Here is a 23,273-nt window from a genome sequence, read left to right as displayed (position 1 = left end):
GTTGATGAACTCAAGCGAGGCAAGAAGTGTTGGTTTTTCTTGCGTTTACTTTGTTCACCAAGCAAGTATTTATACAGGACATTCGTTTTTTGTAAAACTGAAACAAACAGAAACAAAGGGATACATAAATCTCACGAAGATAATATTACAGTACATAGCAGGTAGCATGATACCACGAGAGCTAGCATGGCTAAGTGACAAATTATCCTAGAGGTGTAGAGACACAAATTCAACATAAACTCTTAATTATCTACATGGCATTGAATGTGGTAACAAAGAATAGGCACTTACAGACTAATAATGTCCAAAGCTCGCGCGTTAAAGGTAAGTCTTTGAAGAGGAATCTCGGCAGTGGCTGAATCCGTGTGCTCTTCTAACTGAGGTCAACTCGTCAATGAAAAAGAAACTAAACCTGCGTGACTTTGTAAATAATACTGTCCACTAGGTAGCAGTATTTCCCCACATATAAAACCCAAAGCTACCAAAAGCTTATGGAGGGCAGAACAGGCACGCTACGTAAGACGATACATGTGTAGAGCCAGAGACCGAAAATATAATTGTAATTAGTACCTAAAGTGTTTTTTGTGAACTGTTATAGAGCTCCTGCGGTCACGTGACTTTTGGTTGGGAGCCACCATTTTGGCAGTCAACATGACCACCGGTGCCAGTGTTTTCTTACCGAGCGAGTATACTTCTCATTTTAATTCAAGTGAAATTCGGCTTTATAGTACAAAATTAGAGAGATTAAATATAAGCGACCCATATAATTCACCCGGTGTGCTTTTCAAGAGCATAACCTCCTGCTCTGAAGACGATGTACCCGACTTGCGCTACGCAGACATCCACAGCTATCTTGTAAGCTTTCCATCAGTGTACTCAGGAGACTCCCTCAGAGCGTACAAAAGCTTGGAGGCTTACAAATGGTGTCAGTCCGGCTTCGTAAACAACATTCAACTGTGGAGTCTTACATCCAAAAACTTCGGCATCATCACTGCAAGGGTAAGTATTAAATTATTCCAGTTTGATAGGCAGTGTCACGTTAGCATTGTTTGTTTATTAGCTTGGCTAGCTAAAATCCGGACTCAACGGATTATCACTCTTTCTCCCTACAAAATAAGAAGGAATATTTCAACACGGGTTTGTTTACCACTAGCTTGCTACAAGCTAACTTGCTAACTGGCTAGGCTGCGCCAGAGCCACACTTGTTGAGTTAAAAAGGGACATCACAGTGTCCGTTAGCTATAATAACTGGGTGCTACTTCTTAAATTAAACTAATTAAATTTAATTAAACTGACCAGAAACTTTTTGTAGCATTGTACTGTATTCCTTCACCCACCTGATATGAAGTGATCACTGCATAAGCGAAAGCCAACGGCCGGGGGGTCCCATCTTTCAGTCTTTTTCTGAAGGCTCCTGGCTCTTTTAATCGCTCCAATCCACTTCTCCCTCCTCTCCGCGTCTTTAGGAATGCGATAATACGATACACCTTTCTTTTTCCCACGCCTATTTGTGCAACCTGGTGCACAGCAGTTATCCACCATCCTTGACAGTCTGCCAGTGCCTGTCAATTTACTGCCGCGATGACTGCCAAAATGGCTGCCCCTGTCGTATCTCGTCACGTGACCAGCATATATGACATCATCTGCAGGAGCTCTATACCACTTTGTTAGTTTAACAGCATTCCTGTTCACCCCTTTTGAGTCGGTGCTTGATTTGTTTGACAGTGGTACTTTAGTAGTAGTTCGTAGAGTCGCTAGCGCGCTCATTCACGTCTAAGTTGAGATAATGGCGGCAGCCTTCCCTGGATCCCCCCTTTAGCACCCCTTGATACGCGGAGCGAGGTATGTAATTCATGTAATGTGTTATTTAATACAAATGCATTTCATACGTTTGTGTAAATAATAATAATAATAATAATACATTTTATTTGTAAGCGCTTTTCAATCACTCAAAGACACTTTACAGATGAAAAATAAGTAATTAAAATACATTTAAAAACACAGAAACACAAGAAAACGCAGAGAAGTAGATACATTGTAAATAGAACAGCACAATACAACAGTCAGACAGAACAAAAACAGAATTAGGAAAAGTGGTGGTTAAGAATTATAGGCAGAGTGGAACAGGTGTGTTTTGAGTAGTGATTTGAAAAGTGAATAATAATGACATTCATTTCATGTAATTGTTGTTGCCTGCTATTGCCGTTGTCAATGTGTGACGCTAGCGTGCTAAAGCGCATTTGTCTAAGGACTATTTTGTATCCGGCTAAATTGCCTTTGTTATTTTCCTTTCAGTTTTCACGGTGTTGGTGCTATGCACTGTAACACCGCATTATGTAATAAAACCGCATTATGTAATAATGTAATAAATTTGCACACCATTATGTAATAACTGCTGCATTTTGTAATAATCTGCCGCATTATGTAATAAACTTCTTGAACGCAATATGTAATACATTTTGCCACATTATGTAGTAAGTTATTACATATTGCGGTTGTTACTACATAATGCGGGTGTTACGATTTGTTTTTTTGCAAAATGTAACAATTGGTGCATTATGTAATAACCAAACAAAATTTACATTAAAACAGCAAAATAATGTGTATTTTACTCAAAATGAATGCTTACAAATAAGTATTAATTTAACGATGCAATTAAATATTTAAGCAACTAAATGAAAAACAATTCAGCTGCAACATACAGCCTAATACACTGATCACACAATGGAACTGCAGAATAATAAAGTGAATTTTAACAATGTTCTTTACCTACAGTAAAACAGGCCATGACTCACATTTCACACACATATAGCCAATCTATCAGTATGGAGGGTACTGCCTATCAGAATTCCATTTGATTTATGCTGTTCAGGCACTTAGCCTAAGCCACTACTTGACATTGCTCCTCCTACAAGGTACTGATTGGGACTGGTGTCTATCACTGGCTAGGCTAGGTCTGCTAGTGGAAAGGCAATGTTTAAACGTAAGTTATTATCTATGAATAATTTGTTTTGATTGTACTACAAACTAAGCAGGATTTAGACTGAGATACTGTGTCCTCAATGAACATGAAAAGAAAACCTTTTATGCTAATATGTGTTAGCTTAGCTTATGGTTGGCTATGTCAACACCAGCTAACTTCAGTGGCGGTTCTTCCATTAGGCAAACCTCGGCAATTGCCTAGGGCCTCAACCAAATAGGGGCCCCCAAATCTGACCATCCCAGTCACAGTAAAGACACAAAAAACGAATGTTAATTTGTTACTTAAGTGAAGTAAAAAAACAAAACACATTTCTAATAAAAAAACAAGAAATATCAGCATAATACCGAATTAATGTCTAAATAATAATTGTCCAAGCACACATACCCCCCTCCATTACTGTGCATTGACTAGTCCATAATATGATGACGTAGCAATAATGACGTGCCTTCAAACCAAAGCAGCGGGAAGTAAACTGTATGCGACTCGGTAAAAATGAAGCGGAGCTACGAAAGTGGTTATTCTAAAAGAAAGAGAGCAAAAGAGAGCAAAAGAATTGCAGATACACTGCCAAAATTAACGTCCTTTGGCTTTTTTACATCTCCTGCTGCTACAGCATCCGCTGTAGTAGCTCCTGAACTTGCTAGTTCTACATGCTCAGCAGGTATTGATGAGGAACATGTTGAAGTGGAAGGAGAGGTGGCTATGGGTGCCGAAGGAGAAGAGGTGGCTATAGAAGCCGAAGCAGAGGAACAGGTGACTCTGGATGATGAAGACGAAGGTGATTTAGTGGTGAGTAGTGCTAGGCCATTTACCACCAGCAGTGGAGATAATTTAATAATAGGCGACGACCCTGCACATTGGCCAGAAAAGTTAACAGACAGAGAGCGTTGTTCAATAGTACAGAAAGGACCAGTGCAGATACGAGGAGATTTCCCCCAGAACACTCAGGGCAGACGATTCACAAACACGTACTACAACATGAACATGAAGAATGGCGAAAAAATCCAGAGGTCCTGGCTCGTGTACAGCATGATGAAAGACCGCGCTGTTTGCTTCTGTTGTCGGCTGTTTGGCAATTGCAACAAGCAGCGGTTCAGCTCCGATGGCACAAACGATTGGAAAAATTTAGCAGCCATTTCAAGAATGAGGGCCCCATGTCTATATTTTGCCTAGGGCCCCAAAATGGCTAGATCCGCCCCTGGCTAACTTAACCAATAATATAATAATATCTGACAGGAAAATCTGTTTTCCTCGTCTCTGTTTCCTTCTCTCTTATACATTTGAATCTATTGATAGGAACAAAGCAAATATTTTTAAAAGGTCCATGTTTATTGAGTCATTTATGAGTAAGTTGAAGTTGAGTAAGCTACCTTTTTGTATATTTGACTATTTTAAAGAATTAGCAGTAGGCTAACAGACTAGTAGCCTAGACTAAACTTGCTGGGACAATTGCTCTGTCAGTTAGCATTGCGCTAGCTGTGCTGCGCTTTAGAACCGTACTCCTTACAACGGAGGTTTTGAGTTTAACACGCAGCTGCGCACGAAGTTGAATGTGATTGCTGTGTAACGACGCACACAGGATCAGCTAATTCCTAGCTAAACTCCGGTTAAACTGCTTGGAAACCGGAAGTAGTCTTATTTCTAGTTATACCTCAACAGATGCAGTCTGGTGGATGCATTTTGTGCCATAATTACCAACAAAAGCTTAATAGGAATGTAAAGTGAACTTTAGTATAATAAAACGCAAATAATGTTGAAATATATTATTAAATAGTGTAGGCTACTTTTTGTGGAAATCTAAACGTGATTAATTAATCATTTGAAGACAAATTAATATGTGAGTAATAGGGTGATTTCACGCAAATTCTCGGGAAAGGAGGGGGTGAACATGTCGCGGACAGAGAACTCGAGAAGCAAAAGTTATATTTGCTGCACTGCATTCGAGGTGTTGTGGACACGGTGGAAGATCCTATAGAAAAGACACCTCCACCACGCTCCGAAGAAAGTCTGTTTAGGATAATGTCGCAAAAACATTTAACAGTAGATTTCCCAGCAGAAGACCGAGCAGCCCGGCACATTTAAAAAATCTATGGAAGCGCTTGAATTGCTTGATTGCTGAGCAGACACATGACCCTGGGCCCCGTGAGCCGTGAAATATCACTGCTTATTCCAAATCTACTAAGTGCAATAGAGGGTGTACACGACAGTGATAGTGTTAGATTGCTAGATTTTTTCCCCCATACAAATAATCTGTTCTTTGTCGAGTTTTAGATGGGCACTTGCCTATTTAAGCAACTCCTATATTGTAGCCTTTATTGTACTGAAGGCCTATCTGGTGTAATAAGTGTAAATGTATCATACATTATTATTAATAGCCTACTACTAATAATAATTCATAAAACTAATTCTGTTAGTGTGTCGGCTATAATGGAGCCTTGTTTCATCCTGCAAACTGGTTTAGTCTCCTCTAAAACCACGTCAGTTTCAAGATTAGACTAACACCTTAGAAATACGCCCTCTAGTGTCTGATGTGAACTTCTCTGAAGACACAGCATTTGAGATCAAGCTAAAACGCAGCTGCAGGTTAAACCACAGGTACAAATGACACAGCAATGGAGCTTCTTGCGTCACCGACGAGTTTAAAACCGTGTTAAACTCCAAAAAGTGGCTAAGCTAGCGACAGAGCAACTGCCCCACTAATACTAAGGCTAACTTGCTGTGTTAGCCTCCAAATATATTATTGTTGTTATTATTATTATTATTATTATTATTGTCATTTTTATGTTCGTCTACTATTGTTATTTTCATCTATTATTGTATTAAATGTCCCAGATGTAAAGCACTTTGAGCTGCATTATTATTATTATTATTATTATTATTATTATTATTATTAACAACACAGAAATCATAAGTTAATAGGGCACATTCCCATATTGGTAACGCTATATTAGAGCTTATTAAGAATTAGTATTACCATGGAATATATATTCAGTAGAACATTCCCTATTTAATTATGACTTCCTCCCCCCACAGATCTTCTATTTACCACTCTGCTGACCTGCACCCTTTGGGTCTCATCTGCTGGGTACGGGCAGCAGCAGACTATGAGTGAGGATGTCTACAAGGTCATTGTTAGTAAGCTAAGGGGAGAGTTCAATGTACCTGTAGCTGAACGGACAAGAGCTCAAAAAAATGCTTTAGTGAGGCTGTGGAGGAATAGAGATATATATTCGATCAGCAATGATGGTTACACATTATTGTGTGCCGGCAACCAGTCACTAGAACATCTGAAGTTGGCAAAAGGGTTAAAAATGGTATGGATGACACAAAGGGATCTGGTGCCAGGAAGTTAAATAAACGAATGAATGAGCAATATTCAGGCATCAGTGAACAAAAGATTCAAAAGGTCCTGGAACGATCCAAAATCTACCAACTTCATAAGGCTAGGTTTGCAAACAAACCCATTCCTAGACCCATCAGGGCCAAAGAGGTACAGGATCGCCATCAGGTTGACCTCCTGGATATGGGGAAAATGAAATTAGTCATGGTCGTTCTACATATCGATACATTCTGACAGTAATTGATGTGTTTAGCCGCTATGTATAGCTGAGACCACTAAAGGGCAAAGAGAGTGCAGAGATTGCAAAACATCTTCATGATATTTACTTGGAACATGGCCCTCCCAAAGTTTTGCAACACGACCGAGGGGCAGAATTTAAAGGAGCAGTTCGAAGGCTGATGGAATCCATGCAAGTCAGAATAATAGAGAGTTCACCATACCACCCCCAAAGCCAAGGCAAGGTAGAGAGGTCACACAGAATACTAAGAAAAAAGATTATGTATGATCTGGTGAATTTTCAGAAAGGTGGGGTTAACTGGGTTAAGCATCTACCAGAATATTCAAGAGTGATGAATGAGGACCCTAAGGAAGTGTTAGGTTGGATGTCTCCATTTGATGTTTATTATGGGAGAAAAAGCAATAGAGTAGTGCATCCCTTAGCAGGGTCTCCATCCACTGTCAGAAAGGAATCTACAACCAAATGTACCCTCCCTGAAACAGCGAGGCAACTTTGAGGCTAAGCGGAGGAGACTGAGAAAAAAGGCAAAGAAAGCCACTGAGCACTGTCATAATCGGATGATCAGAAATGCATCTAAACAAAATCCACCATCTATTTATTATGTTGGTGATGCTGTTTTGGTCAGGGTGAAAGATGGTGCCCATCGAGTTTCAAAGAGGTTTCGGGTATTGACTGGCACAGTTGTGAAACAAAATTTAAAGTTTCCAAAATACAAAGTTCAGTTTCAGATCCCTGGTGACCCCCAAAATGCAAGTGAAATGGTTCTTTGTGTCTGATGTGACAAGTACAACACGATTACAAGAAAGAAAACGCTCTAAATCTTTAAAGTCCGCAAAACCTTTACATCCATGTTTGATACCGTACACACATGGAGACAGACTGGAGGAATTCGTGTCAATGCAATTGAGGATACGGTTTGACCCAGCACCAGACGGAAATTGCCAGTTCTCAGCCATATCTGATCAGCTAGCCACACACGGAATATTCAGATCAGCAGAAAATTTAAGAGATGAAATTGTTCAAGATCTCAGATCTAATCCGATTTCTGCAAACGGAACACCTTTGTTAGATTTTGTTGATGGGAATGACTTGGATGGCTACTTGGATAGTATGTCACAATGTGGGACCTATGGCGACCACATAACTCTACAAAGGGCTGCTGAGATTTTCAATGTTCAGTTTCTCATTGTTTCCTCACTAGGTGTTGATGCATCTTCCATAATATCTCAGTCTAATAGATATTGTGACAGTTGTCCTTTGTTAGTCCTTGGACACATTGCTGAGGGACATGGAGAACATTACTTAAGTCTGGAAGGATCAGTCTCTTCATTTATTGAAAACATCTTAGAAGCAGAGAGAGAAAGGATAATTCAACATAAAAATGAATCAGACCAAGAGAGTGAAAATGAAGAACTCACATCAAACGACAACACAGACAATGAAACTCTTACTGATGGACCACATGATGATGCCACACTGAATGAACCTCACAATGATTCCCAACTAGATGAACCCCAAAATGATGTCCATCTTCTAGATGATCAGTCCAACGATGATGCTCAACGAGACCAAGATGATGTCCAGTTGTGTGATAATGATGCGGAAAACAGAATGCATGGCACACCCATCTTGCCTACAGAATTGCTGTCATTTATCATCCAGTTGACCCTTAATGCAGACTCCTCAATGCTCTGGGCATTCAATAGAGTTTCTAAACTTTTTCGAGATCTTGCAAATCCGTTCCATCCGCAAATCTACATCAGAGAAACTGTAGCTGACACCCTAAAGTTGGATTATGATCATGACAATTCCATAAGCATAATGAGGCTCTATAAATCCACTGGACGCAGTAGTGGTCTTGCTATTAGACTGAGGGAGCTATTCAGCCAAAATAGCAGGTGGATGAGGGCCTGGCTTCTGATTAAGCACATTGGCCATGGTCATTTTAATATCAAGGACATTTTTTGGAAACCTTAGGGCTACATTTTGTTTTGCATTGTAGGTAGATTTTCTTGAGTCTCCCTAGTTCAAATGCAGATTTTTAGATGGGTTAGTTGTGTGGTTATATGTGTGCCATGGACTGTAATATGTCTAGAACATTGTTAAATTTTACGTTTCCACTTTATTATCCACTACAATTCCATTGTGTGTGTGTTAGGCTGTATGCTGTGGCTGGATTGTTTTTCATTTAGTTGATTGAGATATTCGGCCTATTATCAATGATTGCCATAATATTTGCTGTTCATTACACATTGTTCATCCATGATGTCTGTACCTCTACAGGATGGTATCTGTTCTTTGTCTAAACAAGGCATTATTGGGCATTTAGAGAATAAATAATTTGAAATAATTAACTGTTCGACGTCATTTGTTCTGCAACTATTTTTTGTCTCTTACTCTGGGTTTGCCTAATATAGGCTATCCTACATTTTTGTGTCAGAATAATACTTAGTATAATTTTGTGACACTGCCAGTGCTACATTAATGCAGGTACTATTACTGTGTTATTGGAAATATGCATCATGAAGGAATGTTAAGGTTACATGGAACATGACATTTATTGAATAGGCTAGACTACATGGTGCTGTTGTGCAAAGCCCATGTTTAATTATTTGGTGCTGTATGTCTTTTCTTTACTGCTGCTTGACCATAGACAGAGATTTAGTTTTTCTAAATTGGTTAACTATCAGAAGCACTTACCTCCAAACTTGGTCTCATGACTAATCTAACTGCAAATATGAATCGAAAATAACCCCTTGTGCGTTTAAATGAGCACAACCAAAGTTAAAAGGTGGATTGTTACAATGTAAGCTGAGCAATAGTTGTCATACTGTCCTCTTAATTATTATTTTTGAGTAAAATACACATTATCATGCTGTTTTTAGTCAATGAAAATGTCAATTTCGGTTGGTTATTACATAATACACCAATTGTTACATTTTGCTATAAAAAAAATCGCAACACCCGCATTATGTAGTAACAACCGCAATATGTAATAACTTATTACATAATGCGGCATAATTTATTACATATTGCGTTTAAGAATTGTATTACATAATGCGGCAGATTATTACAAAATGTGGCAGTTATTACATAATGGCGTGCACATTTATTACATTAATACATAATGCGGTGTTATAACATAATGCGGTGTTACATGCACACTCATCTGAATTAAAAGTACACCCGTATGGAAACACTCCAAGCCTGTTTATTCAACATTGAGGAGCCGCTACAGTGAAAACTCGTCGCTCGACGTGGAGTGAGGATCAGCTCGACGTCCGCCATTCTGTGATGCATGACTGCCACCTTCTGTTCGGACGCCCGCACTTCAGCCGGCACCCAGGCAAGATCAGTCTACTTCGTTCATGCCGACTGCCGCACAAAAGGCAAGGGGACTCTTTTGATTGCGAACAGTGATATTCATGTAATGGACTGAAGTCACCTTTATATAAAAATATACTGTACATGTTTACAAGGTAGATTTAAATATACAGAAGGTATTTTCATTTAAAATATAATTTTAAAAAAGGACTATTGAACCTGTTAATGTAAAATCGTTTATAGGTAAATCTGAATGTGTTAGCATTCATTGGTAAGCTGTTTGTGTGCTAGCCTACATTTTGTTGATGATAATCGCCCAGTGCATGTTTGATATTAAGCCTTTGCTGAGTTATTAAGCTATAGTTCAGTGCAACCAAACAGCAGCACAACTTCAACTAAAATGTCACTTAATGGAGAAGAAGTAGATAGCACACATTCACAAACAGATGACCTACATCCAGTCAGGTCTAGTTCACGTGAAAGAACATTTACAGAAAAGGGATTAGAGATGCACGAACAGGAAGCCATTAGACACAAGAAAGCATTTATGAGAGCTTATGGCTCCTGGAAAGAGATGGCAGGGAAACTTAGGACCGCACTCAAATCGTTCTGTTCTCAAGATGAACTGAATAAAATCAGAGAAGACATCCAAATTCGACACAATGCAGTAAGTGAATGTTATGAGCCCATTCAACGCAACCACAATGCCACTCCAGACATAGTACCAAAAATGGATGCTTGTATAGCAATCACTACAGAGATCATCGAAATAGTAGAGAAACGACTAGAGACTGTAGAAGAGGTCTTCAATAGCGAACTTGAGAAAGTACGAGTGAGGATGTCACTTAATAGGGATGAGTATGGGTCTATCTTCGGACACACAAACACAGATACTGTACTCTCTCTAGCAGAAAATTCAACCCACTCAAAGGGCTCAAGCAAACATGTAGATGCGGGAGCAGAACTCGCAGCTCAACAAGAAAAGGTCAAAGCAGTGCACCAAATACAAGCCCAAGAAGAAGTTCTTAAAAGGATAGAGGCTAACATGCGGCAGGAAAGGAAAAGGTTACAGCAAATTCAAGCAGAGTCAGAAGTAAGAATAGCAGAGGCGAGAGTAAACGCATACGAGAGCCTTGAACATGACTCCAGAGACTGGCTAAAAGAGACTGATCTCACAGCTGAATTCAAGAGCCAGCTTAATCCAACGGCGAAAGCCTACCGGCATCCACAAGCACACGCCACTGCACTAGCATCTCCTGAGAAAGATGGCCTTACCCAAGCAATCCTTACCTCACTCAGTATGAATCGCCTGCCTGCTCCAGAGCCACCAATGTTCTCTGGCGAAGCCCTGAAATATCCGCCAGCCTCTCCCAGCTCATGAGAAAATGTTCTATTTGAAAAACTACTTGAGCGGAGACGCACGTAAAGCTGTAGAGGGATTCTTCTACAGAAACTCAGAAGAAGCATATCAGGGGGCTTTAATGGTCCTGGAAGAGAGGTACGGAAACCCCTTCATTGTGCAAAGGGCCTTTAGAGACAAGCTCATGAAATGGCCCAAAGTTGGTACCTGTGATCCTGCTGCACTTCGAGAGTTTGCTGACTTCCTGAGAGGATGCGTGGAGGCAATGCCTCATGTGAAAGGATTGGCCATCGTGGACGACTGTGAAGAGAACCACAAGCTGCTGAAGAAATGACCGGACTGGATCACACGAAGATGGAGCAGAGTCGTCTGTGAAAGGTTAGACGAATCTGGGGATTACCCAAGCTTCTCCTGTTTCACAAGGTTCATCCAAAAGGAAGCTCGGATAGCCTGTAACCCTGTCGCCTCTCCACTTCTGATCCAGGCCACAGACGACAGGCAGCCCAAGAGAGCTAGAGCACTTCACACTTCACACTAAAGGGAACAATCCCACGGAAAGGGTCGAGAAAGCGTTGAGCACCAAGTCAAGGCCACCTTGTCCTATCTGCAAAGATGAAACGCACAACGTCGCGAGGTGCCCCACCTTTGCAGCAAAATCTCTGGAAGACAAGAAGGCCTTCATACGGGAAAACTATTTGTGCTACGGATGTTTGAGAAAGGGACACAGCAGTAAAGATTGCAGAACACGATACACCTGTGGCACATGCAACAGACGTCACCCCACCTGCATGAAGAGAGAGAGAACCGATCTGTGGAAGCAAAAGAGAAATAGTCCACTTCCACAGATAAAGGCACTAGTCAGGAGGAGATCAAAGTGACGTCCCACGCAGTGACGCAGCGCGCCTCTGCCACATCAAGCATCATCCCTGTTTTCATGTCATCTGCAAGTGTACCCCAGAAAGAAGTTCTAACATATGCTCTTCTGGATACGCAGAGCGATTCGACATTTGTCTTGGAAGACCTACTCGAAGAGCTGAACGTAGAGACTAAACCAGTACAGCTCAAACTGAGCACCATGACAGCTGTTGACACACCCATAGCAAGTAAAAGTGTCCACGGCCTGCAAGTTCGAGGACTACAGTCTGAAAAACAGATTCAGCTACGCCAAGCCTACACTCGTGACTTCATCCCGGTCGACAAGTCCTACATCCCGACTTCCAAAACAGCGCTGCAGTGGCCTCATCTAAAGCATCTAGCAAACAAACTTCCACTGCTGATGGACTGTGAAGTGGGACTGTTAATCGGAAGTGACTGCCCGCTGGCGTTAGCCCCCCTGGAAGTCGTCACAGGAGGTGAAAATGATCCATTCGCCCAGAGAACGAAACTCGGCTGGAGCATCGTAGGCTCATCCAACCCACATCTGGATCGCCAGGGAAACCAGAGGTACGTCCATCGAGTGACAGCGAAAGAAATACCAGCGCCATCAACCACTGATGTGCTGAAGGTCTTGGAATCAGACTTTAATGAAAGGAAGTATGCAGACAAAGACAAGTATGTGTCACAAGACGACTTTCGCTTCATTCAGTTCCTGAGTGACAACATAACTCAAAAGGAAGATGGACACTATGAAATGCCCCTCCCTTTCCAGAGCACAGAGCCTCCTCTGCTGCCAAACAACAACAAGCTGGCTACAGTTCAACTGCAGCACCTAAAGAAAAGATTGAAGAATAACGAGCAGTATAAAGAACAGTACAAGGCCTTCATGAAGAATATGATAAAGAAAGGCGATGCAGAGCCAGCTTTCCTGCGACAGGAGAGCAGACTACATGGTACATACCACACCATGGGGTATTCCACCCCAAGAAGCCAGAGAAGCTAAGAGTCGTCTTTGACTTTTCAGCGAAGTTCCGTGGTCTCTCACTAAACGATACGCTGCTAACAGGTCCGGACCTGATCAACTCCCTCCTTGGAGTGCTCTGTCGTTTCAGGAAAGAAACCGTAGCCATCATATGCGACATCGAGAAAATGTTCCATCAGTTTTATGTTTCTCCTGAACTGCGGAACTACTTACGGTTTCTCTGGTGGGAGGATGGAGACCTTGAAGCAGAGCCTCAAGAGTATCAAATTGCTGTCCACCTATTCGGCGCGGCTTCATCACCCGGATGTGCCAACTTCGGTCTGAAGTATTTGAAGAAGATGAAGAAGATTCAACTTTATTGTCATTGCACAGAGTACAAGTACTAGGACAACGAAATGCTGTCTCTGCATTTGACCCATCCTAGTGTTAGGAGCAGTGGGCTGCCATCATGTACGGCGCCCGGGTTGGCACGCCAACATAAAGAAGAGTACCCATCAGCATCAGCCTTCGTCGAAAGGAACTTCTACGTGGATGATGGACTCATGCAGCTCCAGCGGAACGTGCTCTCGGTATCCAATGGTCCCTCGAACATGACACCTTCAGCTTCAACGTGAACCTACAGACCAAGCCCTCCACACGTCGCGGCATCCTATCAGTTATTGCTTCTTTGTACGATCCAGTCGGACTTGTGGCTCCGTTTATCCTAACTGGAAAGTGCATCCTTCAGGAGCTATGCCGTCGAGGCATCGGATGCGATGACCCACTCCCCGAAGACTTAAGCCCATGGTGGGAGAAATGGAAGAGCGGCCTACAAAGGCTGAAGGAAGTCTCAATACCGAGATGCTACCAACCACAAGGCTTCTGCAAAACTGTCACAAGGGAACTTCACCACTTCTCGGATGCCAGCAATATAGGATATGGCTCGTGCTCCTATCTGAGAAGCAAGAACGAAGATGGTAAAGTTCACTGCAGTCTTGTGATGGCAAAGGCTAGAGTTGCACCTACAAAACTCACAAGCATTCCAAGATTGGAACTTTCAGCAGCGGTGGTCGCTGCAAGATCAAGTGTCATGCTGAGAAACGAGCTCGAAATGCCGATCCATGGAGAGTTTTTCTGGACTGACTCCCAAGTTGTCCTGGCTTACATCAACAATGAAGCAAGAAGATTTCATGTCTTCGTTGCCAATCGTGTGCAAATGATCAGAGAACACACCAACCCCAGCCAGTGGCACTACATAGACACAACAGAAAACCCTGCTGACCACGCGTCGAGAGTTCTCAATGCAGCAGACATCTCCTCAACGAACTGGCTACCAGGACCCAAGTTCCTGTGGGAACAAGAAATACATTCAGAGTCTCACCTCACTCCAGAGTTGCTCGTCGGTGATCCTGAGGTCAAGTCAACGCAGGTGTTTGCAACAAAGTTGAACCTTCCCAACCAAACATTCTTACCCGTCTGAATCGATTCTCCTCCTGGTCAAAACTCCTGAAAGTCGTTGCAAGAATCAAGAGGCTGAATTCAAAGCAAACCCATTCCGGCAAACCTGTGAGCGTGGAAGAACGCGAGAGAGCTGCCGAATCAGTGATGAGGCTTGCACAAGAAGAAGCGTTCTCCCAAGAGATGAAGACACTTCAAAAGGGAGAAAGTCTTCAAAACTCTAGCCCTCTGTTTCGCTTGGATCCCATCTTAGAAGGAGGTGCATTTCGTGTCGGCGGGAGACTGGATCGGTCATCCCTAATCCTAGAAGTCAAACACCCCTTGATTCTACCCAAAGAAGGACATATTACCAAGCTGATCTTGACCCACTGCCACGAGAATATCTGTCACCAAGGACGAAATCAAACTCTAACAGAACTTAGAGCCAATGGGTTTTGGGTCATTGGTTGAAGTAAATCAGTTGCTAAACTGATACACAGATGTGTGAAGTGCAGAAGACTCAGACGGCCAGCAGAAGAACAACGCATGGCTGAGCTTCCTAAAGAGCGCATAGAAGTCTCTGCTCCCTTCACATACTGCGGCATCGATTGCTTCAGCCCATTCATCACCAAGAAAGCCCGCAAAGAGCAAAAGCGGTATGGCTTAATCTTCACCTGCCTCGCCTCTCGAGCTGTACACATTGAGATGCTTGAGGACTTATCCACAGATGCATTTGTCAATGCCTTAAGATGCTTCATCATTCTCAGAGGAGCCGTTCGTCAACTCCATTGCGATCAAGGAACCAATTTCGTGGGAGCTAGAAATTATTTTGAAAAGGCACTGAAGCAATGTTACACCAAAACGATCGAGAGCTTCCTCGCAGAAAAGCAATGTGAGTTCATCTTCAATGCTCCCTCAGCAAGTCACGCTGGCGGCGTCTGGGAGCGCCAGATTCGGACCGTTCGTAATGTCCTAAATGCCACACTCCATCAATACCCAGGCAGACTCGACGACTCTTCCCTTCGAACTCTGTTCTATGAAGCTATGGCCATTGTGAACAGCCGTCCGTTAACTGTAAACGGGGTGAATGATCCTACCTCACTCGAGCCATTAACTCCGAACCATCTCATACTGATGAAGTCCAAGATTGCCCTTCCACCGTCTGGCAAATTTGAGAAGGAGGATGTCTATGCAACTAAAAGGTGGCGAAGAGTCCAGTACCTCGTCGAACAGTTCTGGAGCCGATGGAAGAGAGAATATCTCATGAACATCTCCACACGGCAAAAGTGGCACACGACTCGGCGCAACATTAAGGTAGATGACTTAGTCATTATAAAGGAAGACACCCCTAGAAATCAGTGGCACCTGGGACGAGTGGTTGAAACCACAAAGGAAAGTGATGGACTTGTGCGTCGCGTTAAGGTGTTAGTAGGAGAAAAGACATCAGGGAAACAAGATCGCCCTACCAAACCTTCGATTATAGAAAGGCCCATTCAGAAATTAGTTCTGCTCCTCGAGAGTGAGTGATCAGTCTAGTTGTCTACACGTTTATCCCCTCCTTATGACATAGGCTACCTTTTCTTAGTTATTACGTAGTACTCACCTGCACATTTCTAGAAACACTGATACAGACATAGGACTCAAGTGTGAGCCTTCAGTCAGGTTGATCCATGTCTTCATTCTTCATAACATGAGTGGTGGGAGTGTAAATGACCACTAGCAGTGTTTTATTTGGATTATTATTTTCTGTGCTTTATCTCATGAGACCTTTATTTTGACATCGGGTTGTCCGCAGGATGGACTAGTCTCAACGCGACCAGGCCCGTTCACGTAAAAACAGAAGAAGGCACGTTACGTAAGACGATACATGTGTAGAGCCAGAGACCGAAAATATAATTGTAATTAGTACCTAAAGTGTTTTTTGTGAACTGTTATACCACTTTGTTAGTTTAACAGCATTCCTGGTCACCCCTTTTGAGTCGGTGCTTGATTTGTTTGACAGTGGTACTTTAGTAGTAGTTCGTAGAGTCGCTAGCGCGCTCATTCACGTCTAAGTTAAGTTAATGGCGGCAGCCTTCCCTGGATCCCCCCTTGATACGCGGAGCGAGGTATGTAATTCATGTAATGTGTTATTTAATACAAATGCATTTCATACGTTTGTGTAAATAATAATGAGATTCATTTCATGTAACAGTGCTTAATTTGTAAATCATAAGGTGCCGGAACGCAAAGTACATGACAGCTCAGGGATGACGAGACGCGTACAGGTCCCGGAACGTATACATAAAAGGTGCTGAAAACAACATGAAAATGTCCACTTGCAACGCTGTGGGACATACAAGCCTCGATTTCAAATAGTATCCATGGTATAAATGTTATGACGATAATTTACAATTATTTTAGGATAGTACGCACAACGCACAACAACAACACATCACCACAGGTGGGACTTCAGTATACAGCCAGCAATCAATTTCTCAACAGGTTTAACGTGTAAAAAAATATTGATTATTCAAAGATTGGCACGGCGGCCTATTAATAGACAGTATGTTTGCTCACCATATTTAGTTGTTTAAAACACCCCACATCACGAGCATGTCCGGATTGTCCTCCATCTCTTTTTTTCTACTTTTACTGCGTGTGTCTGTGGCAGTTCTGTGTCCTTTGGCCACCCAGGACCTCACGTACGGGACTGGATTGAATTTAGCCAGGGGGGGTCCAACAAGATTTAGGAAGAGTAAAGATGACATGGTGGATGTGAGCAAAGAGCTACGGTTGGGAGTGCAAATCAAGTTCATTTGTGAAAATCCGCGCTCACATTCAGCACTTGCAATTGGAATGCTGTTGACAGCAACAAGTAACTCCATCAGCTCATCGGGGGGGTCTTTGCCATCTGAGTCTCTGTACCTTCTGTAGGCCCGTATGACTGCGCGCGGGTTGGCAATGTTGAAGCGCTGACACAGTGACTCGACCTCAGTCTCTCCATACAGCGCACCTGCGTCCTCGGGCCAGTATTGTGCGTAAAGCACCTTCAACTCCTCAATGAACTTGTTATATCCAGTTTTATCTGGCATCCGGCCTCCTTGAGATAACATACGGTCCTCCAAGTTCTTGGCCACAATTAGAAAAAACTGCTTGGGGTCGAGTGATCTGTCGCTTGATTTTCCTCCATTCAGCGTGATGCCATGGAAAGAGTTTTCCTCAATTCCCCTTTGGCTCAGTTCAGTGTAGCGACCTGGCCGATCCGACATGGCCTCAAGTACCCTGATTTCCCGACAAATTGACTTGTGTGCTGAAATGATGGTAATGTCTCGTTTTTGAAGCTCGACTGAGAGCTCAGATAATTCTTGCAATGCATCGCACATTATGCCTAAATTGTTCACAAACGCATGCGAAGATAAGCGCATAGCAAGCCCACTGTATGTTTGCTTTGTGACACTGTTACGGGAGGGATCTTCTGATGCAGTTTTGAAATGCTTGTAAAGTGCTGGGTAGTTCTTCCACACTGCTTCAACGGTTCTAAAACTTGATGCCACCCATCTAGTGTCTAAAATACGACCTATTTTGCATAGCTGGACATCCAAGCTCTCAGCTGACTCTCTCAGCTCCATTCGATTTTTGTTAGATGTGCTATACAGTGCATATATCTTGTCCATCAATATTTTAAAGTGATTTATAGCACCCATCTCTTTCACTACGTCTGCGACTGCAAGCTCAAGCCTGTGGGCTGAGCAGTGCCACACAGTAATGTTGGGAAACATGGCCTGGAGCCGACTCGCCACTCCGCTTTTACGCCCTAACATAACCGAAGCACCATCACAAGTTACTCCAATGAGGGTCTTAGAGAGAAAATCCTGTGTCAAATGCAGGCGCTCCAGAGCAGACAACAGTTTGTGGACAATACCTTGAGCAGTTAGATCATCTAGCTCTACGAGTTCAGTAAAAATGTTTGTAGGCTTGTCCATATCGGGCAACTGAGCCCTAATGTATATTATCAAGCAGCTCTTTTTGCTTAAACTGGTTGACTCATCCAGCATTACACTGATTTTGGGAGTGCACTGTACTATTTTTTCAAACAGTTTTCTTTTCATTTCTTCAGAAATATGTTTCTGTATGTTTCCACATGCAACATTGGAATGTAAAATTCTCCCCATATCGAGTCCATTTAATTCTTGGCAATCAATCTCCTGTTAGCCTCCTTGTACGCCGTGCGAAATACGCGAGCTGTAGTGGCCATCTGTTCAGACTGACTATTAATTATAGATTGTCCTAAAGTGTCCACTTTTGCCTTTTCGAGAATGTTTGCTGCTGCTAGGTGAGCCTTGGTACGGGCATGTTCAAATACCTTTTTTTCTAAGTGCGCGTTGCTGTTTTATAATATCTGAAGCAGATGAGGTTACTGTGCATAAAACCCACTCTTTTGCCAGTTTCATCCCCGACGTCTTCTCTGCCCCCAAAGTCCCCACCGCCTTACACGTTGTGCAACCCAAACCTGATTTTCCCCTAAAAAGCCAGGGATAGTAAGTCTGCTTCACTTTTAGCTGAGCTTCTGTCCAAGCAGTTGTGCATCCCATCCCTGACCTGTCGCTGGACGTCCCACACTCCTCTACGCTCTCCTCTCCTACTGACTCTTCCTGCTGTAAGCCTGATGTCGCGGTTCCACTTGCCTGCTCCAGCTGTTGTACCGGGCTAGTTGATGCCAGGGTACCCACCGGTTGCTGTTGGTGGTCCACCTGGCCGACGGTAGCTGGCTCCTGCTCCGGCTGGCGGTGAACCTGACCCGCTGCTGACACGGTGCCAGCCTCCTGCCCGGGCTTGGCTAGCTGTCGGTTAGCTAGCTGGCTAGCTGTTGCGGCGCTAACCTCCTCCTGGTTTTGACCATCAACATGACCGCTGCAGCTGCCCTCGTCGCTGCTTGTGGAGGATTTTCTGACTCGTTTTGAAGTGTCTATTACCTCTTCCTTCTTTTTGAAGAAAGACAGGTAATTTAACTGTCTTTTTGACATGCTTGCATTTAATTAGTTTCTTCCTCTCTGCGAAGTGCTCCTCATGTGGCGAATTTCAAAAGTGAACGCGTTTGTCCGTTGGTCCAGCTTTTCAGTGCGTCAACACAGATCTCCGACTCTTTCAAATCTTAATCTTAATAAACGACATGAAATTCTTGGGATTTTTTTCTGTAAATTAATATCTGTATATTTTATTTCATTTTAACCATTTTTTTATTTTTATTTTTTGTGAGAGGTACCGGATCTGCCCAAATAGGTGCCGGAACACAGGGTGGCCAAAATGAAGAGGTGCCGGATCCTGCTCCGGCTCAAATTAACCACTGGTTGTTGCCTGCTATTGCCGTTGTCAATGTGTGACGCTAGCGTGCTAAAGCGCATTTGTCTAAGGACTATTTTGTATCCGGCTAAATTGCCTTTGTTATTTTCCTTTCAGTTTTCACGGTGTTGGTGCTATGCACACTCATCTGAATTAAAAGTACACCCGTATGGAAACACTCCAAGCCTGTTTATTCAACATTGAGGGGCCGCTACAACCCGAGATCGTTGAAAAACAGGGTTTATTGCAGTCTCCGACCGACCCGTGGGAACTGATGAAAAAGGAAAGTAAACAAATAATCATATAAATAAATATGCTAATACAGAGCTTGTAGCTTAATGTAATTAAACGAATACACCAATAAACACACCTCGTAGGCTGCACACTACCAAAGGGCTTAATCTTGTCTTCTTTCTTCGTTTTCTTTGTTTACATTAATGTTGTAATCTTGTCTTGTATTCTTTCTTTATTTACATTAATGTTGTAATTCTTTAAATTTACTTAAACTTTACCTAGTGTGGAGACAACCGGCAGTGTTATTTTTCCCTTGTCATGCTCTGCCGGGCGGTGTAACATTAAAAGGGTACCGTGTAGAAACGCAAAACAACTAATGAGCCCGCCTCAACTGAAAGCCAGGTGGGAACCAAAATGAATAAATGCGAATGTATTAAATTAACATGTGAGGCAGTTACAGTCATCTATATTGTAACTGTTGTTCGGCAAGAACATGTATGTCAAAAGTGACATGAAATAAATACACTGCCTGGCCAAAAAAAAAGCCCATAAAAAAGGTCAAAGGCCTGTGGAGGCAGTGCTGTGATCTGGGGTTGCTGCAGTTGGTCTGGTCTAAGTTCAGCAATGTTCTGTGCCCAAAGAATGAGGTCAGCAGACTACCTGGGGTGACCAGGTAGGGTGGCCAGACGTCCGGCTTTTCAATGCCCTGTCCGGCGTCCGGCGCAGCATCAAGCCGGACGCCGGACAGGGCATTGAAAAGCTGGACTGTCCGGCCTAAAGCCGGACGTCTGGCCACCCTAAGACTACCTGAATATACTGAATGACCAGGTCACTGTCAATGGATTTCTTCTTCCCTGATGGCACGGGCATGTTCCAAGATGACAATGCCAGGATCCATCGGGCTCAAATTGTGAAAGAGTGGTTCAGGGAGCATGAGACATCATTTTCACACATGGACTGGCCACCACAGAGTCCAGACCTGAACCCGATTGAGAATCCTTGGGATGTGCTGGAGAAGACTTTGCGCAGTGGTCCGAATCTCCCGTCATCAATACAAGATCTTGGCGAAAAATGAATCAAGACAGAAATAAATGTTGTGACAGAAGCTTGCAGAAGATTGCAGAAGCTCGTGGAAACGATGCCACAGCGAATGCGTGCCTTAATCAAAGCTAAAGGCGGTCCAACGAATATTAGAGTGTGTGACCTTTTTTTTGGCCGGGCAGTGTATTATTCGTTTATCACATTACTAAACTACTTGTAGAACAAATGCATTTGTGATTTTTTTGTTATTATCTGATCTCATTTCATTTGAAAAACAGAAAAGAATAAAAAACAATCAACATGTTTTACAATGGTAAACTCAGTTTAATGATTTTATATAGAACTTTGTTTTGTTAACAACAAGTTAACATTTAGGAAGCCCCAACATGTACCTTTTTCATATATTTTTTTTAATAATCTACAGTTACAGTAATGTTTTAATACACTTCTCCTAAATAACAATTCAGACATTTGCAGACAGTTGCCTTTTTATTGCAGTTAACAGAGAAAGTTAGCAGGAGTGCTTAAAGTATTGCTACAGTTTCCTAAAACGTCCCTCAATGTTTCACAAGCCATCATGACAGTTTCACAGGGATAGATCGGGCTCATGTAGGGTCGGAACGCACAAGGCAGAGCAGAAAAACATTTTTAACCCACTACAAGCCTATAATACTACCCCAAATGTTGTGTTGTTTTTGCATACAACTACTCTGCTGTGTTTGTGGCCTTTTTCCTTCTGTAACATATATCTGGTGTCCTTCATCACCCTGTTTTCCACACGCCTCGAATGGAATTATGGTGAAAATGTTATAATTAAATGTGCATGTATTGCAAAGACATGCTACTAAAGTTATTCATCAACCATGTTCCTGCTTTGCTCACAGTGTTGAAACAATTAATTGAGACACTAAAACCTTTCTGTGATGTGTAGTGTGGTGCAGATGAAAAAAACATACTGTCATTTTGTGTGAATTTCAGCTGTTTATAATGAAAACTTTCACCACTTATGTGCTTTGTGGGACTTTTTGCACATGGTTGTCAGTGGCCATTTGGGGAGAATATGGAGAATCATCTGGAGACTATTGCGTTGTTGCCTTCACAAAAGAAAGTGTCTGTTTCTCTGAACTTACTGCATTTCACATTGACTCTGATAGCTGCATATTGCACATTTTTACTACAACTACATTTCCCAAACTGTAAATGGGGTTGACATACACATCAGTACAGGTTTAAGACATGTAAATCTACCCTTTTTCTGTTTCTCTTCTACTTCCTGTTTCTGTCCTTCATAAGTATATAACACCTGGGACAGCTGTAAATGTAGACATACAGTACAGAGAAAGGTTTACCAGTAATTGCAGTACAAACACGGAAATTATTTGTACCTTTTTGTCTTAAAAGGCCACAAAAACAGAACTCTACAGTGGTATATTCCACTATACTGTGACAGCTACTTTATGAGACCAGCTAACATCAGACGCAATGACTATATCTAACCCAGCGACATGTTTTTGATAACAATGATGCTTTGGATATGTAATGAACCCTTGCAAAGGTCAAAGTGAAAAACGTATGAGAGGTAGGGTTTTGAGACGGATACGGTGAATCATATGTTTGATGAAGATAATTATTTAGTTGCAGATAGTGGATTGATGAAGGAACCTGGGATGATCGAAACATACACGCTGTTTATCATGTCTCTGGTTCTCCCTGTTAACATAACAGCGGCAGTCTGCAACCACCGAATGCAACATTAAGAGTCATATTTATGTCCGCTGTTTTTACTTTAATGAAACAGCAGCTGCAGCCACAGCAGCTGATTGGCTCTTGATGGCACAGGGTTGCAGGTCTCCACTTCACAGTGTGCTTCTTCCTCATTCTACCCCGTTCTCTCACCGTCAGTAAGGAGTGAAGAGGATTGGCCCATGCGTGGTGCGGATGGGGCCAGGGGCGGGTCTCAGCAGGCTAAGGGGGGTTCCCTGTAAGAGGTGGTGGTGGGGGTGATGATGGGAGGTTGGACAAGGGGAACGTAGTGCCAGCTGATTGGAGGAGGCTGCTGCTGCCATCGCTGCAACCATAGCCAGGGGATTTGGTAAAAGTCCAGCCCCCATTGATTTTGGAAGTTCCTATAAAAAAGTAATGGGAAAAATAGGACAT

General features: G+C 42.6%; 1 protein-coding gene across 4 annotated transcripts in view; it reads right to left on the bottom strand.

The window, feature by feature from the left end:
* Positions 1 to 21,417: 21,417 nt before the first annotated feature.
* LOC134882363 (zinc finger protein 385A-like) overlaps positions 21,418 to 23,273 on the bottom strand; it is a 30,603-nt gene continuing 28,747 nt past the window's right edge. For all 4 annotated transcript variants that reach the window (XM_063910006.1, XM_063910007.1, XM_063910009.1 and 1 more), the window contains one exon: positions 21,418 to 23,242. In XM_063910006.1, the coding sequence (XP_063766076.1) occupies positions 23,015 to 23,242 (228 nt within the window). In that variant the 3' untranslated portion in view covers positions 21,418 to 23,014. The remainder of the gene's footprint in view (positions 23,243 to 23,273) is intronic.

Source organism: Eleginops maclovinus, chromosome 20 (assembly GCF_036324505.1).
Source record: "Eleginops maclovinus isolate JMC-PN-2008 ecotype Puerto Natales chromosome 20, JC_Emac_rtc_rv5, whole genome shotgun sequence".
In the NCBI taxonomy this organism is placed as follows: domain Eukaryota; kingdom Metazoa; phylum Chordata; class Actinopteri; order Perciformes; family Eleginopidae; genus Eleginops; species Eleginops maclovinus.
This window is presented reverse-complemented; position numbering and strand designations above follow the sequence as displayed.